A 15,959-nucleotide genomic window follows, 5' to 3' on the forward strand; every position below is an offset into this window, starting at 1 on the left:
ACAGTTTTGCTCAGTGGTTAGAGTGTCGGCCTGAAGACCGAAGGGTCTCGGGTTCAATTCCTGGTCAAGGGCAATTATCTGGGTTGCAGGTTCAGTCCCTGGTCCTGGTTGGGGCATGTGTGCATGTGTGGGAAGCAACCAATTGATGTGTCTCTCTCACATCAATGTTTCTCTCTCTCTCTCTCTCCCCCTCCCTCCCTCCTTTTCACTCTCTCTAAAAAAAATTCAATGGGACAAATATCCTTCAGTGAGGATTAACAAAAAATAATAAAAAATTATATTTATAAATTCATGTTATATTAGTCACTAAGAATGTACATGGTTTTCATTTTTAAACTTATCTGAGTTATTTATTCTTTAATAAATACCATTAGAATATATGCACATTTATGTATAAACACACAAATTGTTAGATTTTATTCACTAACACCGTATAAGTGAATTAATTTTAGTAATAATTTTAACATCTATCTAAGTGATATAGGTTTGCTGTTTTCGTGTTTGTGCTGCCGTCATCAGGTTTGGTAACAGAGGTGGGCCAATTTCATCAGATGGATGGGGTTGCTCTCCTTTTAGTCTGTGTTCGGGAACACTTTAAACAGCAGAGGAATTACCTGTGCCTCGCAGCTTTCAAAGAGCTCCCCAGAAAGCCCCCTGGGCCTAACTACTCTGAGGAATCTTGTTCTGTAACAAGTTTCCCAATTTCCTTACTAATCTTGGTCTACGCATGCTTGATACCTGTTTTTGAAACACCTATAGCAATTTATCTTTTGCCTAGTGAAAAAGGAATTTATTTTAAAATAAGTAAACAGAAAATTGTGAAAGTATTCTCTCACAATTTCTTTTGCATCTGTGATTCAATTCTTTTTTCTCACTCCTCAAGTTGTGTTTCAGTTTTTCCTTTCTTTAGATCTATGTGTTCAATCTATCTTTTAAAATAGCCAGTCCTAAAATCAATGATCAATAATTACTCCTTAAATTTGAGCTGTGGTGTGTATCCGTCCTGCTCTGCCCGTGTGTAGTGTTTGTCCCAGAGCCCTCGGTGAGAGACAGGCAGCCCCCTGGAGGAAGCACTTCTTACAGCCTTGGCAGAGGTACAAGAGGAAAATGTACAAAGCCTCTTAGTGCATGGTGTGAAGGTGCCGCATGTCACTGCCACCCACGTGCCATTGGCCAAAGCAGTCACAAAGTCAAGTCCAAAGTTACTAGGCAGGAAGATACATTCTGCCCAAGGTGAGGCTGCAAAATTGAAGTTCATAATGCCCAGCGATGGAAACATCTATCATCTTGTTTCAAAAATATCGCAGACAAACCCATACACTTTAATGGTGTCAGTTTGACCTGAAAAGGATAAATAATATCCTTCAGTGACAATGTAGCACTGAATGTTATAATGGACATATTAAACACTGGAAGGCTTAGGAACATCTAGGTCAACAGCACTTTAGTGAGCAAATAGGCTGGTCGATTTGTTGATTCCCCCAAACTGATAACGGAGCGATCTTGTACTATAACCCCCCTTGTAGGTGAGGAAGGAGCCTGGAGAGGTCAAGTGAAACGTCGTGGCAAGATCATAATGGGCTTGTCGCCTCCTGTTCTCTCTCTCACACTGGACCTCGTGTTCTGAATTCTGTTCTGTAGACCAGCGCTGTCCGACAGAACTTCCTGTGATGATAGAGATGTTTCATTTCACACTGCTAACATGGTAGCCACTGGCCATGTGCTTATTGGGTATTAGAAATGTGGCCAGTGTAGCTGAGGAAAATAAACTACTAATTTTATTTAACTTAACTTAAAATTAAATAACCAATGTCCCTAGAGGCTCCCAAGTTGGATGGGGCAGCTCCAGGGAATGCTTGGACTCAGAACAAAGATGCTAAAACCACTCTAATTCTGGGGCTCCTAAGTGGATTATCAGATCCCAACAAAAACATCTCTCCAACAGATAGTATGAGGTTGTTGAAGCAAGTATAAAGCCCACATTTTGTTTGTGAAAGCAAGTCATGTGATCAAAGTCCAAGTCAGGTATATAAGAAATATAATTTTCTGTATTTTTCCTGCTTTTCCTCCACCTCCTCTTCCCTCAAATGCATTTAATTTTTATTTATTTATTTTTTAATTAATTTTTTTTAAATCCTCACCTGAGGACATTTTTGCATTTATCTTCAGATACAGCAGGAGGGAAAGAGGGGGAAAGAGAGAGTGAGAAACATCAATATGAGAGAGGCACATCTAGTGGTTGCCACCCACACAACCCAACCAGAGCGGGGACAAACTGCAACCGAGGTATGTGCTCTTAGCAGGAACTGAACCGGGGACTCTCTGGTCCACAGGCCGACGCTCTAACCGCTGAGCCAAACTGGCCAGGGCTTAATTTTTATTTTAAGTCTATTCTTACAGCAGAAATTAACTTTTAGTTCATTCGGGGCTTCTTTATTCCACATCTCGGCCACTGCTGCCTTATCATCTGATCCCAACAGCTTTCGCATGCAGCTCTTTTGGGTGCTTCTGAACACCCTCATGGCACACACACACGAATCAGTGCACATGCCTGGTGCAGGAGGTCTGGGGCCACCACAGGGCTGTGGTGTAGGCACTTCGGGTAGACATCTTTAATACTCGTATGTCTTAGAAGGCAGAGGATGTCTGGGGCTTGGCCACTCCTAGCCTTCACTGAAAACGTGGTGTATAGATCCCCCACTGTGCTCAGATTCCCCCCAAATATATATTTGCCTCCAACTTGCCTGCCTCTAACCAAGGTTTTGACCATGGGAAGGGTTGAGGTACAGGCTAATTTCTCAGAGAAATCCAATGTAATAGTCAGCTTAGGCTCTATTACGCTGCAGTAACAAAAAAAACCCCCCAACCTCTGACTTCCAACAACAAAGGTACATTTTGTACTTTCACCAAAGGTGCAGCACTGCAGCTGATGGCCACAGCTCTGCTCCACAGCAGTCCCTAACTGGCTCACTGTGGCAGAGTGAAGAAAAGGGTAGATCACGGAATGACGCGTAGAACTTCTGCTTGGAAGTGGCATAAATCACTTCTGTGCACATTTTCATGTCCAAAGCCAATCACAGGATTGATCTTGACCTCAGTGGGAAGATGAAGTATAATTCCTTCCCATAGGGATAGGCAGTAAAATTTATGAACAATAATAAAATCTGCACATTTATCATCTACTTTTCCTCTCCCTCTCTCCTGTCCCCCTTCCCTCCCATCATCTTCAGCACCCCACACTCTGTGAGTTCTTTATCTGGACTAGGCAGCCTAGCATATTCTTCAAACTCTATTTATGGGTTAGACTATTAAAATTTTAAAGCCCATATTCTTGAAACTCAAAACCCTTTTCTCCCACATGTGTTCCCGAAGCTAGCTTTGAAAGATGAAGAGAAGACTGGAGACCTCTTTCTCTTTCTGCACTGTCACGCCTTCCGTGGGGTAGGAAGCAGAGAAGGCGCCAGCTGCTTCCTGATGAAGGCAAAGCTCACAGGAGAACAGTAGCTATGTGAAGAAGACATCAGTTAATAAAATAGTGCTGGACCACACTCTAGCAGGGTAGACTACTTTTTGTGGGGAGGCAGAGGCTGGCGTGATACTGGAATGGTTTGCTGAAGTTCTCTAGGCCTAGTGCCGTCCCGTCTGCTACAGCACCCCCTAACCACATGTGACTACCAAGTACTTAAAGTGTGGCTAGGGTGACTGAAGAACTAAGTTTTAAGTTTTACTTAATTTTAATTAACTTAATTTTCAATAGCCCCATGTGGTTGGTAGCTACTATTTTGGACAGTGCAGTTCTAGATGTTACCAGAGATACTACTGCTAAAAGTCACACAGTGCTCTTAATGTCTCACTGTTATGTATACACATAAAAACCATGCTATGCCTTGGTTTTTAAAAAATCTCAACACGGAAATAATTTCAGTTTGTATAAAAATCAAATTGACATTATAGTTGGTTAAAAGCAAGTAATTCCTTCGCTTATTAATTGGCTAGAGCTGCCTGACCTAATAAGCAGAGGCTAAATTCACAATTAATTAAAGATTCCTTGTTCATTCATCCAAGACATGCCTCAAACCATCTTTTGTCCAGCTGGCCAGCAGGAGACTTATAACCATATTTAGGACATCTTGTGACTATAATCAACATATGCAAAATATCCCATTTCAAAAAAGTTCATTCACTTATCAAATCAGTACCTCTGTGGTAGGAATAGTAGTTTCTCTATTATGCCAACTATAATCATATTTGTAGTAAATGAGTATGACATAATGTACTACATAAAAATTTATGTTACTAGATTATTGGCAATTTAACAAACAGTACTCTATCTTTTCCATCTATTGGGCAGTATTATTTCTCTATTAGAGATGAGGAAACTGAGGCTAGAGAGGTTATGCAATTTTTCCCTAAGGTTATACAATTGGTATTTGAAATTCTAATATGTGAACTCCAATCTGTTTGATCCAAAGCCCCTATCGCCCAACAATACTGCTTTTACTTGATAGATAATGATAAAACCTAACTGCAGTCACCTGTATTTTCCTATGGACAGAGCCTGCAGAAAGTTACAACCCCTTTTCACAGAACCAACTGATACCAGTGGGATGCTGCCGTGTAGAATGCTCCAGGCCTGCCATAGCTGACACCCCTTGGTCTCCTGGGGTGGAAGAGAGATGTGATTAGCTATGAGACTGAAATCTAAGCCAGTCAAATTGGGCCCATAGATTGAATGCCACAATCATTATGTCCTTCTATACTGGCTCCTGGTTACCGATTGGGTTTGGTGAAAATTGAGACTCACATTTCTGGGATGCATGCCATGCTTGGTTCAAAAGCTGCCTGTCAACCCTACGCCCCGAGCTTAACCCCGCACCTCAACATTAATCAGATGACCTTATGCATTTTATGACTGATGCACCTTCTAGCATGAATCTTCTTCCTGTGAATCCAAAACAGCGACGCCTCATTCACTTAAAATACAACGAAAGACACATGCTCACTTTCTTTTTTTGCTGTTGTATTCCTAGTTCTATCTTGTTATTTTTAAAGCAGGAAGACGTTTCCTTCCTAGAATACTAAAGGGCAGTGCTATTGTGGACACAACCTTCTCCCACCTCTGCACCCCACCGTACTTGCAAACTTTGGTCAGAGGAAAGGTGGGCGCCAGGGCGAGAAACTACGAGTCCCAGAATGCACGGCGCCCTCCGCACAGGCGCAGCGGGGACCACCCGGCCAGCGGGCCAGCCAGCCTGCGGAGACTCCCGGGTCCCCGCGCGGGACTGGGGTTGGGGGCGGACAGCCCAGCGGACCTGGACGGCGCTCCAGCCGACCCCGGGCGTTACTATGAAAGCGCCGCGGAGCGCTTGAGGAGGATGCGGCAGCAGGCGCCGCGGCGGGAGGAGGAGTAGGTGGTGGTGCCCTCGGGAGGGAGCCGCGCACGGGCCAGAAGGCTCCCGGAGGCTCCGCAGTGTCGCCGCCGTCACCCGGGAGGCTCCGCACGGGAGCCATGTAACCCTGCGGCGGGCTCCGGGCTGCTCCGTCCTTCCCCAGCACCCGGGCTAGCGCGGCAGCGGGGCCACGATGAAGAAGCAGTTCAATCGCATGCGCCAGCTGGCCAACCAGACGGTGGGCAGGTAGGTCACCCGCTGGCAGCCGCGGGCCGGTGCGCGCCTGCGAGGCTGCATTCGCTGGGACGCGCAGGTGATGGAGTCCGTCCGGCCTCCTGACCTCTTTCCCTGCTGGCTGGCCCCTCGAGGTGCCGCTCGCAGGTGCGACCCCTCCTCTCTGAACTTCCCAGACCCCGGAGCCCTTCTCACGCTCTGCCTGCTGCTCCGGGGCCCCGGTTGCCAAGCGCAAAGTGTGACGCATCCTTTACCTGCGTCCCCGGCTGCCCCTTCACCTCGTTCTTCCTGCCTTTCCCCGGGACGCCCTTCTCCCTTTGCTCACATAGCTTCCTGGAAACAGGTGTTTGCTCTGATCATGCTGGAGGCAGCCAAAGGGCAGTCGCTCTCCAAAGATTCCTCCCCTGCGCCGAATTCAGGGATTCTTAGGGGTCCAGGGCAAGTGTTGGGCCTGGTCGGCTAGGCAGAGCTGAGCCTTCCTCCTGCCGTGTTTGTTTTCTGGGACTATGACTGTACAAGATTCTGGATCTCTCTCCTGGCTAGGTTTGTTAAGGCGCTAGGTGGTGGAGAGAGGATCTGGAGAGGTGGGGGGAATGGGGGTAGGGAAGGGCTGGTGGAATGGCGCTGCTGTCAGCTTGGTCCTAAAACTGTTTTCAAAGGAAGGGGAGAGGCTGCAGAAAGGGAGGCCCAACTCCTCAGGAGGATGAGATATGCAGAGGAACACAGCCAGGTAGGGGAGGGGGACAGAAGCCCCACAGTCAGAAGGAGCCAGACCCTTGGAAGCTGCAAGACCCAGCCCACTGTCATCACAGTGAAAATGGGCTACATCTGGGCTAGTGTCCCCAGGAGCAGCTCTGCGGGGTGCCAACATACATTAACGTTACATAAGGATTCTTTCTGGTGGGTCTCTTCCAAAACTAGACATGTTCTGAACACAGCATTGTTCGGAGGAGGGGATTTTCCAGCCATCTTCTGCCCCTGGGGAGGGATTTCCATAGGTGCTGGGGCAAAGAAATTCAGGTGTGCAGTTCTAAAGCCCGTGGAAAACAGATAACTCGGCCTGGGTGCAATTAAAGTGCAAGCTTGACACCTCGAGGGCTCTCCACTAGGTTTACTAAGAAACCAAATACCTTTCTTGGGTGGGAAGTGGAGCCTGGGCTGGCATCTGGTAGGGTGGGGGTAGGGACACCCCTGGGGAATAGGGGACACTGACTTCCCGTGTAAGCATACTGCCCTAATTACAGTGGGCATTTGAGGGCAGGGCATGTGGTGACATCTTATGCTTCCAGGGACTCCAGATGGCTTCCAAGTAACAATGTCTAAAATTGACTTGGATTCATTTTCCTTTCCCAAACACATGTGCTCTAACATGAGGGAGAATTTTTGAATAGCAGAGTCAGATTAGCCTAGGTTTCTGGCATGGTCTTACTACAGATATAGCCTCATGTAGGTTGCCTGTTGACGTGTTGGATGCTGAAATAGTGTTTTCCTGTATATGTTGTTCAGCAGATGACAGTTAAGCTGGCCTGTGTTAACGTCTTGGCTTCTCTATCACCCTGCAGGCTGACATCAGTCATCACATCAGACCAACCAAGTGATCAGTAGGCCCTTGATTGTGGACTTGGATAGCTGGTCTCTCTTGGTTTTGGGGTTTCAGTTCATTGCCCAAATTGGAATGTGTTTATGCTTCCTCACTGACCCCAAAAACCCAACTCTTCTGTCTCTTTTCAGGACTTGTTTAGAAGTGGTAAGATTTGCAAGCCTTGGGCAGAACCTTTAATTTCACCCCCATCCATGGAGGGAATGACAAAGAGAGAGAGAAAGTTGAGTTTTAGAATAAGTGGTCTAACTTACTTGAAAGCACATTTGTGGAACTATAAGCAGCTGGTCACTTGTTTATTGGGACTCTGGTGGATGCTTGTGTGTGGATAAATTATTAGACAGCATGCAATGTGTCATGGGCCAGGTAGAATCAGGGCCAGTTCACTATTGTGTATCATTAATATGTATCCATTTTAATGACATTTACAGTGAACCTTTTCAAGCAAAAACCAGTTCATGTTACTTGGCTGGTTAAAAAGCCTCCAGTGGCGTCGCATTGTCCCAAATCTTTCCAGTGGCCTACAAGACCATACCTGACTTGACCCCCCTTTGTCTTTCTGTGCTCATTCTCTTCCAGCTGCTCCTCATTCCCTGTGCTCTATCCACGGTGGCCTTCCCTGCGACACACCAAGCTCATTTCCATCTGTGGGTTTATCTTGCTGTTTTCCCACTTTCTGTGTCTGGTGGAGGATGCTCTCCTCCCATATGCCTCTTCCCCATCACTCAGGTCTGATATCAAAGGCCTTCAAGAGACTATCCTCCCCCATTAGCTCTCTAGCCCATCATCCTGTTCATTTTTGTCACAGCACTCATCACTCTTTTAAATACTTTTATTTTTCATTTTGTCTTATTGTCTGTCTGTCTATCCCCAATAGAATGCACTGATCACCATTGTATGCTCAGCGTATATAGTACAATGGCTTATAGACCGTTGGTTAGGAATGTAGGTGTGGAATTGGTATGTCACTTCATGGATGCGCTTTAGCAAGCCTCTGGGTTCTTTTCCTTGCGTGTCTTTGGAGTGTGGACTGTCCTCTCTCTGAGGGAAGATGGAGAGAGGGCTTGAGGGTTGCTCCTGCTCACAGCTCCTCACCTGACTCCCCTTCCACGATCTGCGGGTTCTGGAGTTCTGAACGTAGGACTGCCCGGGATGGGATCTAGTCACTTCAACAATGGAGGAATTGCTGCTCTTGAATGGAGTCTGTGGACTTTAGTATTTTCCCTTGAAGTGCTCACATCTGAGTACAGAGGGCGTCAGCAACTGTGAAAGGAGTTTATAAAACCCACTGCATTTAACTGGAAAAAGGTCCACCTCCTCCTTGGTCTGCTTCTCCAGCCATTGCAAACCTTCCTTCTTTGAAGTTCCCTCTCTGTCCCTTCAGGTTATTCAGTTCTTTGGGAAGCATTCCCTGCCCTTCAAGACCGGGCCACTGTGAGCCTAATGGTTCGGGGCAGCACAGGCTTTCGGGCGGGACAGGTCTGGTTTGTAGCTTACTGACTACAGGACCTTGAGCTTAACTCTTTGCACGTCTGTTTCCTCATCTGCAGAATGGGAATAATAAAGTTTTCACTGGGGTAATGTGGTCATTGTGGCAATGATGATGTGAGATTAGCCCTGAAAAGTGCCTAACACAGTGCTCAGCCCTGGGAAATGCTTAATAAACAGTAGATACAAGAATCTCTGGGCAAATGTTACAACTGTTATTGGGTTATATGCAGTATAGCATGTACTATTCATTCATTCATTTGCTCACTCATCCATTCATTGGATATTTCCTGGATGCTTGCTGTGTGCCTGGCACTGTTCTGCCTTAGAGAACATTGCAGTGCAGAGTAAGAGATGCCCTGAGTTCTCTTGGAATCTGTATTATAAAGGCATGCTATGGGTATATTGTATTATAATTTTTATTTTTTATTATTTATCTTTCCTATTAGACTTTAAGCTTCTTGTGGGCAGGGGCAAATGCCCAAATGCTGAAATTCAGGTTCTCTGAAACTCTTGGGCAACTGATGAATGAATGAGCCATAGATCCATGTATTACAGATAGGAAAATGGTGCAAAGTAGATCAAGACGGGAGGTGCTCCTGATGCTGTGCCTCTCTCGTTCGGTGATGGGACTGGGGGTTCAGAGGAGTGGGGCCCAGCTGTACTGCTGGGCTTTGGAAGGATAGAGCAAGATTTAAGGGAAGAATTAGTTCATGCTTGATTTATGGCACATTTTTGTTACCTTCAAGAGAGTTCTTTAGTTACTGGGGTGAGAAGCACCCTGAAAGGCATATTTTTCTTGGAAGTGGCATTTGGCTTGTGTTGGGTAGACCAATTCCCAGAGCTGGAATTAGAGACCTGCTAAGTGAAAGAGAAAATGGAAGTAAAATCGGCACTTTGATCTGGTGAGGAGAATGTTATTTTTTTAGTCTGTACCATGGAGGTCACAGCAACCGCCACCACAGAGGACTGTTGTGAGGTTAAAGGGAACCTGGTTTATACCAAGTGATGTTCATTGTCATTTTCCTCTTCTGCTTGCCCACTGAATCCTCCAGACACACTGGCCTCCTAATTTCAAGGGATTCTTAGAACAGCCACTGCCCAGTGGTGGCTGTAAATGGGCTCTTTGCTTTTGTGCAAAAACTGGAGATGTCCAATGTGTCTGAGAGTAGGCAAGGAGCTGTGGAAGAGTGGGAGAGGGAGCAGGGCTGGTGGGCTGGATGCTCTCGTTTTCGAGGATGTGAACTGGGGAGCGGAAGGCGAAGTTTGTCTGCGGAGCCTGTTTTCCACTCCTACACTGCTCAGCAGCACGCAACACCAAGCCAACTTGGTCTGTGATACCTGGGTTGGCTGAGCATCCTTGCTGCTCTGCAGCTCTCAGGATGCAACTGCAGGGCCCGGGCATTGGCCAGTGGGACCGAGATAGATGCTGAGGATGCAGCAGCCTCTGGGAGTGCTGGTGCTGCAGGCATTTTTGCTTAGGCCGAAGCAGCTGAGCCAGTGAGGATCTTTTCCTGGAAGGTTTCTCTGAGACACTGCCCTGCCCATCAGCAGGCCTCCTAAAAGCCATGACCAGTCTATAGGACATCAGGAAAAAGTCAGAAACCAATTCCACATTAGTCATCAGACCGCTTTGTTCCCATCTACTATCTTCCTGACAGTGTGTTGAGCCTGTCAGACCAACACAGGCCCTGCCATGTCTTCCTGTTGGCCCAGCAGGGCCAGGCAGACCCCAGCCTGTCCCCCAAGGACCACTGTGGATTATTAGGTCTCAGAGTGAAGTTAGGTCTCAGAGTGAAGTTTTTCATTCCAGTTTTATGGAAACATACCCTGCTACCTGTGGTGGTGTATATATATATCTAAAAGAGAACACAACGTACTCACCAGCTAATGAACAGGCCAGCAGACCTGGGGAGAATATCTTTGCTCTTGTCTCCTAAGTTCCTGACTGTGCAGGTGTGCCCGCGCTGAGCCTGGCGCCGGGCTGCTCGGCAGCCGTCAGCGCGAGGCGGCCTGGCTGTCCTACAGAGTACTGTTATCATAGACCTGCAAGGCATCGGGACCTGCAAGGCATCGGGAGGGAGCCGGTCTCCGCAACAGCAGTTCATGGCTTCCCTCCCATTTTGCCTCCACCAAAGAAGTTTCTCAATATCAATATATGTTTTTTTTTATGATGGGTGATAAAGGCCATTTTTTGCCTTCAGAAAAAGTGAATCCATAGTCATGTAAGTTAAAACCGAGGGGATTAGTAAACACCTGTTTTTTTTGTTTTGTTTTGTTTGTTTTTTATCCTCACCTGAGGACATTTTTCCATTTTTGTTCAGATAGAGTGGGAGGGAGGGAGGGAGGGAGGGAGAGAGAGAGAGAGAGAGAGAGAGAGACATCGATGTGAAAGGGACGCATCAAGTGGCTGCCACCCACATGACCCAACCAGGGCCAGGGACAAGCTGCAACCGAGGTACGTTCCCTTAGTGGGAACTGAACCCGGGTCTCTCTGGACTGCAGGCCGATGTTCTAACCGCTGAACCAAAGCGACCAGAGTGACACTTGTTTTTTAAAAAAGATTTTATTGTTTTTTTTTAAAGAGAGGAAGGGAGAAAGAGAAAAACATCCATGTGAGAGAGAAACATTGATCAGCTGCCTCCTGTGTGCCCCCCTGCAGGAGATCAAGCCCAAAACCTGGGCATGTGCCCTGACCAGGAATCAAACCAGGACCTCTCAGTCCATGGAACGTGGCTCAATCCACTGAGCCACACTGGTCGGCAGTAAACACCTCTTTTATTAAAATCAAAAAAGGCTACTTTAAATGCTGTCTTGATAACGGCAATTGATACAATAATGCTATGTGTTGTGTTAGTTTAAGTCAGACAGAAGAGCAGGATAGTTGGGGCTCTCCTGTTGGGTGCAGGATATCTCGGGGAGCTGGCATCAGGAACCCCGCTGCCTTTGGGAAAGGGGTGCCTGTCAGGCAGTTTAAAACTATCCTTTCTGTCCAGGAAGCAGATGTTTTTGCTTTCGTTTTCCAACTTTAGAGTTTATTTTTAGGATAAATGTTTATTTTCCCACAGAATTCAATTTACTTTTTTAAACTTTCTTTTTGGTTACATAAGTGATATTTGATTATTGTAGGAAAGTTATTAACTTATGGATGGGCTAAAAAGAATAAAGCACCAATAATCTCATTACCCAGAGACTATTGTTCATATTTTGGATATAGTTTTCTAAGGTTTTACTAGGCATCTATATGTGCTTTAAAAAGAGATAGAGACCATACTATGTGTACTATTTTGCAACCTGCTTTTTCCTTTCATATTATATCTTGAATATCATTCCCTGTGGGGAAGGAGGGAAATGGGGGGGGGGGATCAGTGGGGGAAAAAGGAGAAACATCTGTAACAAAAATTAATTAATTAAAAAATAAATATCATTTCCTGTCAATAAGTATACTTCTACAGCATCATTTTTCAGGGCCATGTAATATTCCACCACAGCCAACTGATTTCCTTTTGCTAATCTTGTAGCAAATATTTCTCGCTGGATGAATTTTTGGAAGTTAAATTGCTGAGACAAAGAGTATGTGAGTTTTAAGACATACGAGTATATATTTTATATATATGAACACACATATTTCCATCCTCAGTAGAATTGTTGTTTTCTTCTCCCCTACCCCTATCAGCAACAAAATGTTACAACTTTGTTAATTGCATGAATGAAAACAAAAATCTCTCCTTTCTCTTCTTTTAATTTCTAGTGAGACTGAGCATTTTAATGTTTATCAGACATTGTTGCCTTTGCTGAATTGCCTGCATGTCTTAGCCCCACTCTTCTTAAAGTCATGCTTACAACTGTTTTATTACCGATTTTTAGGTAACTGTTAATAAGCATATAGGTCTATGCTTTGTCATATGACATACATCTCCCTGCCTGTAGGTTGTTTTTTTTTTCCTTTTATAATTTGTTTTAAAATTTTATAATATTTTGTGATCTTTAGTCTATCAATTTATGGTTTGTGCTTAAATGTTATGCTTAGGGAACACAGTTCCCAGCCCAAGATTACATCAATATTTATACATTTTCACGGTCATTTATATAATTTCATCTTTTCATCAGATCTTTAATTCAGCAGTTATTAATTTTGGTGTATGATATGAGTTAGGAGTCACATTTACGGTTTTTAAAAAATCAAACAGTTACCCTACTATCACATTAAATAATGTAATTCATACCCACTGTATTGAAATGTCATCATTATCAGATACTAAACACTTTCACCTACTTGTATCTATTTCTAAGACGTCTAGTTTGTTCTCTTGACCTGTCAGTTCTGGCAGGAACTGGAGATGGGCTCAGCTGCCCGGGTGAACAGTGGTGGGTTGGTTTGTCCCACACTTTGGGTGGGAGGAGCAGTGGCGTCAGTCTGGGTCCTTCATCCCAGCTTCATCCAGGGCAGCTCCTTCCCTTAGCAGTTAGAACTCACCAAATGTGCCTACGGATCTTGCCAGTACCCACAGCTAATCTGCAGATTGTTCTCTTATCAAAGAGAGTTGACTACATTTTCTTGGCTAAGAATTTATTTATTTTTCCTCAGTTTTTTTTTTTTTTTTTTTTTTTAATGTATATATATTAAGATGGAGAAAATGGACACTTTTGCAATATTGAGTATAATGAAAAGTCTTCCTTGCTCTGGCCGGTGTGGCTCAGTTGATTGAGCATCGCCCCATGCACACACAGAAAGGTTACCAGTTCGATTGCTGGTCAGGGCACATGCCCAGGTTTTGAGCTAATCCTCAGTAGGGGTGAATGCAGGAGACAACCAATCGATGTTTCTCTCTCACATCGATGTTTCTCTCTTTCTCTCTCTCCTTTTCTCTTTCTCTAAAATTCAATCAAAACATATTTTTAAAAAAATTCTTCCCTTCTGGCAATAGCACATGTTTCCTCAGGTCTGTTTCCAATCCTATGGTAGTTTTGCCCTTTGAGGTCCTATATAATTTTGTTTTTTGTTTTCAGATAATTTGTCTTTGTTGTTACTGTAGCCTTAATGCTTGGACTCTTTTGTTAAGTTATATTTTTTTTACTCTTTATCTCTGTGATATAAAAAAGTTATTGATTTTAGTATAATTTTCTTAACAACTACCTTTATAAACTATCTCATTACTTTTTTTTATTGTTGACGCTATTACAGATGTCCCCCATTTTCCCTGTCTTTGCCCACCCACCTCCACTCAGCGCCCCCCCAGCCTCCACCACACTGTTGCCTATGTCCATGGGCTATGCATACATGTTCTTGTTTTTTTTATCCTCACCCGAGGACATTTTTCCATTTTTTGTTCAGGTAGAGTGGGAGGGAGAGAGAGAGAGAAACATCGATGTGAAAGGAACACATTGAGTGGCTGCCACCCGCACAACCGACCAGGGCCAGGGACAAACTGCAACCGAGGTACGCGCCCTTGGCAGGAACCGAACCCGGGTCTCTCGACCGCAGGCCGACGCTCTAACCGCTGAACCAAACCGGCCAGGGCTACATACATGTTCTTTGCCAATCTCTTCATCTCCTTTTATCTAGACCCTCCCAACCCTCTCTCCTCTGACATCTGTTAGTCTGTTCCATGTATCCATGCCTCTGGTTCTATTTTGTTTGTCAGTTTATTTTGTTCATTAGATTTCATGTATAAATGAGATGGTATGGTATTTGTCTTTCTCTGACTTAATTATTTCACTTAGCATAATACTCCTCAGGTCCATCCATGCTGTCACAAAGGGTAGGAGTTCCTTCTTTTTTGACAGCTGTGTATTATTCCGCTGTGTAAGTGTACTCTCATTACTTTTAAGTACTATTGGATTTTTCAAGTAGACAGTCACATTTTCTGCAAATAATAATTTTGTTTCTTTCCAGTATTTTATATTTATTTTATTTTCTTTAATTGCATTGTCTAGGATGTGTAGACCCATGTTAACATATGTGGCAATATGGGGGCATCTATATCTTCTTCTTATCCTCCATGGAAATGCATGATCATGTGAGAAATTTTTGAGTTTTTCTTTAGTGCCAAAGTTAAATTTGATTAACGATATTATCATGGTCTTTAAAGATAATCACATAATTTTTCTCCTTTTATTTATTAATATAGTCACTCCATAATGTATGCCATAAATGTTCATTGAACACTTACTATATTCTAGATGGTGTTTTCTGTGCTGAGAACAAATCATTGCTAGAACTCCTACCCATGAGGAGCTTGTGGGTTAGATTCTTGAACCTTAATAGCTATTTTAATATTAAGGTCTCCTTGTTTTTCTGCAATGAATTTTACTTGAGTATGGTTTGTTAATTTAAAGATATATCTTGCTAGATTTAATTGATTTATGTTTTTTTTATTTAGTATTTTAAATGAGAACATCTATAATTTTTCTTCTATTATCTCTGTCAAGTTTTGATGACAGTGTGAAATGAATTGTCCACTTTCTCCTTTTTCTATGCAATGGTGAAGTAAAGAATTACTAGTTTTTGGAAGGTTGGAAACAACTTTTCTAGAACTTTTTTTGGAGGCGATTTTAACAGTTTTCCCAATTTCTTACTGGTTACTAAACTATGTTTTCTATCTTTTCCTGTGTCATTTAAGTAACATATTTTATAGAAAAACATTTATTTTATTATGATCTTAAAATTAAATAGACTCTATTTTGAGTACATAGTTGTATCTCCTTTATCATTTTAATTTTAATTTCTCTTTTTTTCACCATAACCCACTTTGCCAGAGTATTTTCTTTGTCACGTTCTGTGGAATCAGCTCTTAGGTCTAATCTTTTCTTTTCTTTTTTCTCATGAGCTCTATTTGTAATAAATTCTGCTTTAAAAAACACTCTTTAATGGCCACAGGGACTATACTATCTCTTTATTATTTTACAATTATAGTTTACATTCAACTAATATGAAATGATATTGCTTTTAAAATTTTAATTGAAAATGAATTCCTTGGGTTTATTTCATTCTTGCCCTGGTCTCGACTCTTCCGTGTTGAATCAGTCAGGGCAGGCTCGGTCGGCTCTGCTGTGGCTCACATGAGCTCCGAGCTGCAGTGGCTTCACAGAGACGTTTACCTGAGCTCATGTGCAGTGTGAGGTGAGGCACGGCTCTCCCCAGGCCCGCTCTCGTGGGTGATGCAGGGGTTCATCCGCATCCACCCTGCACCCCATTTCCCAATCTCAGCATCTGGCTTTCAGTCACTGCGAAAGGTGAAGAGAGA

General features: G+C 43.9%; 1 protein-coding gene across 1 annotated transcript in view; it reads left to right on the forward strand.

Moving 5' to 3' along the window:
• The first annotated feature begins 5,245 nt into the window (after positions 1-5,245).
• The window catches only part of ARHGAP44 (Rho GTPase activating protein 44), a 171,818-nt gene continuing 161,104 nt past the window's right edge, over positions 5,246-15,959 (forward strand). The window contains exon 1 of the mRNA XM_036269133.1: positions 5,246-5,636. Within this exon, the coding sequence (XP_036125026.1) occupies positions 5,584-5,636 (53 nt within the window). The 5' untranslated portion in view covers positions 5,246-5,583. The remainder of the gene's footprint in view (positions 5,637-15,959) is intronic.

This window comes from Molossus molossus, unplaced genomic scaffold (assembly GCF_014108415.1).
Source record: "Molossus molossus isolate mMolMol1 unplaced genomic scaffold, mMolMol1.p scaffold_m16_p_19, whole genome shotgun sequence".
NCBI lineage: Eukaryota > Metazoa > Chordata > Mammalia > Chiroptera > Molossidae > Molossus > Molossus molossus.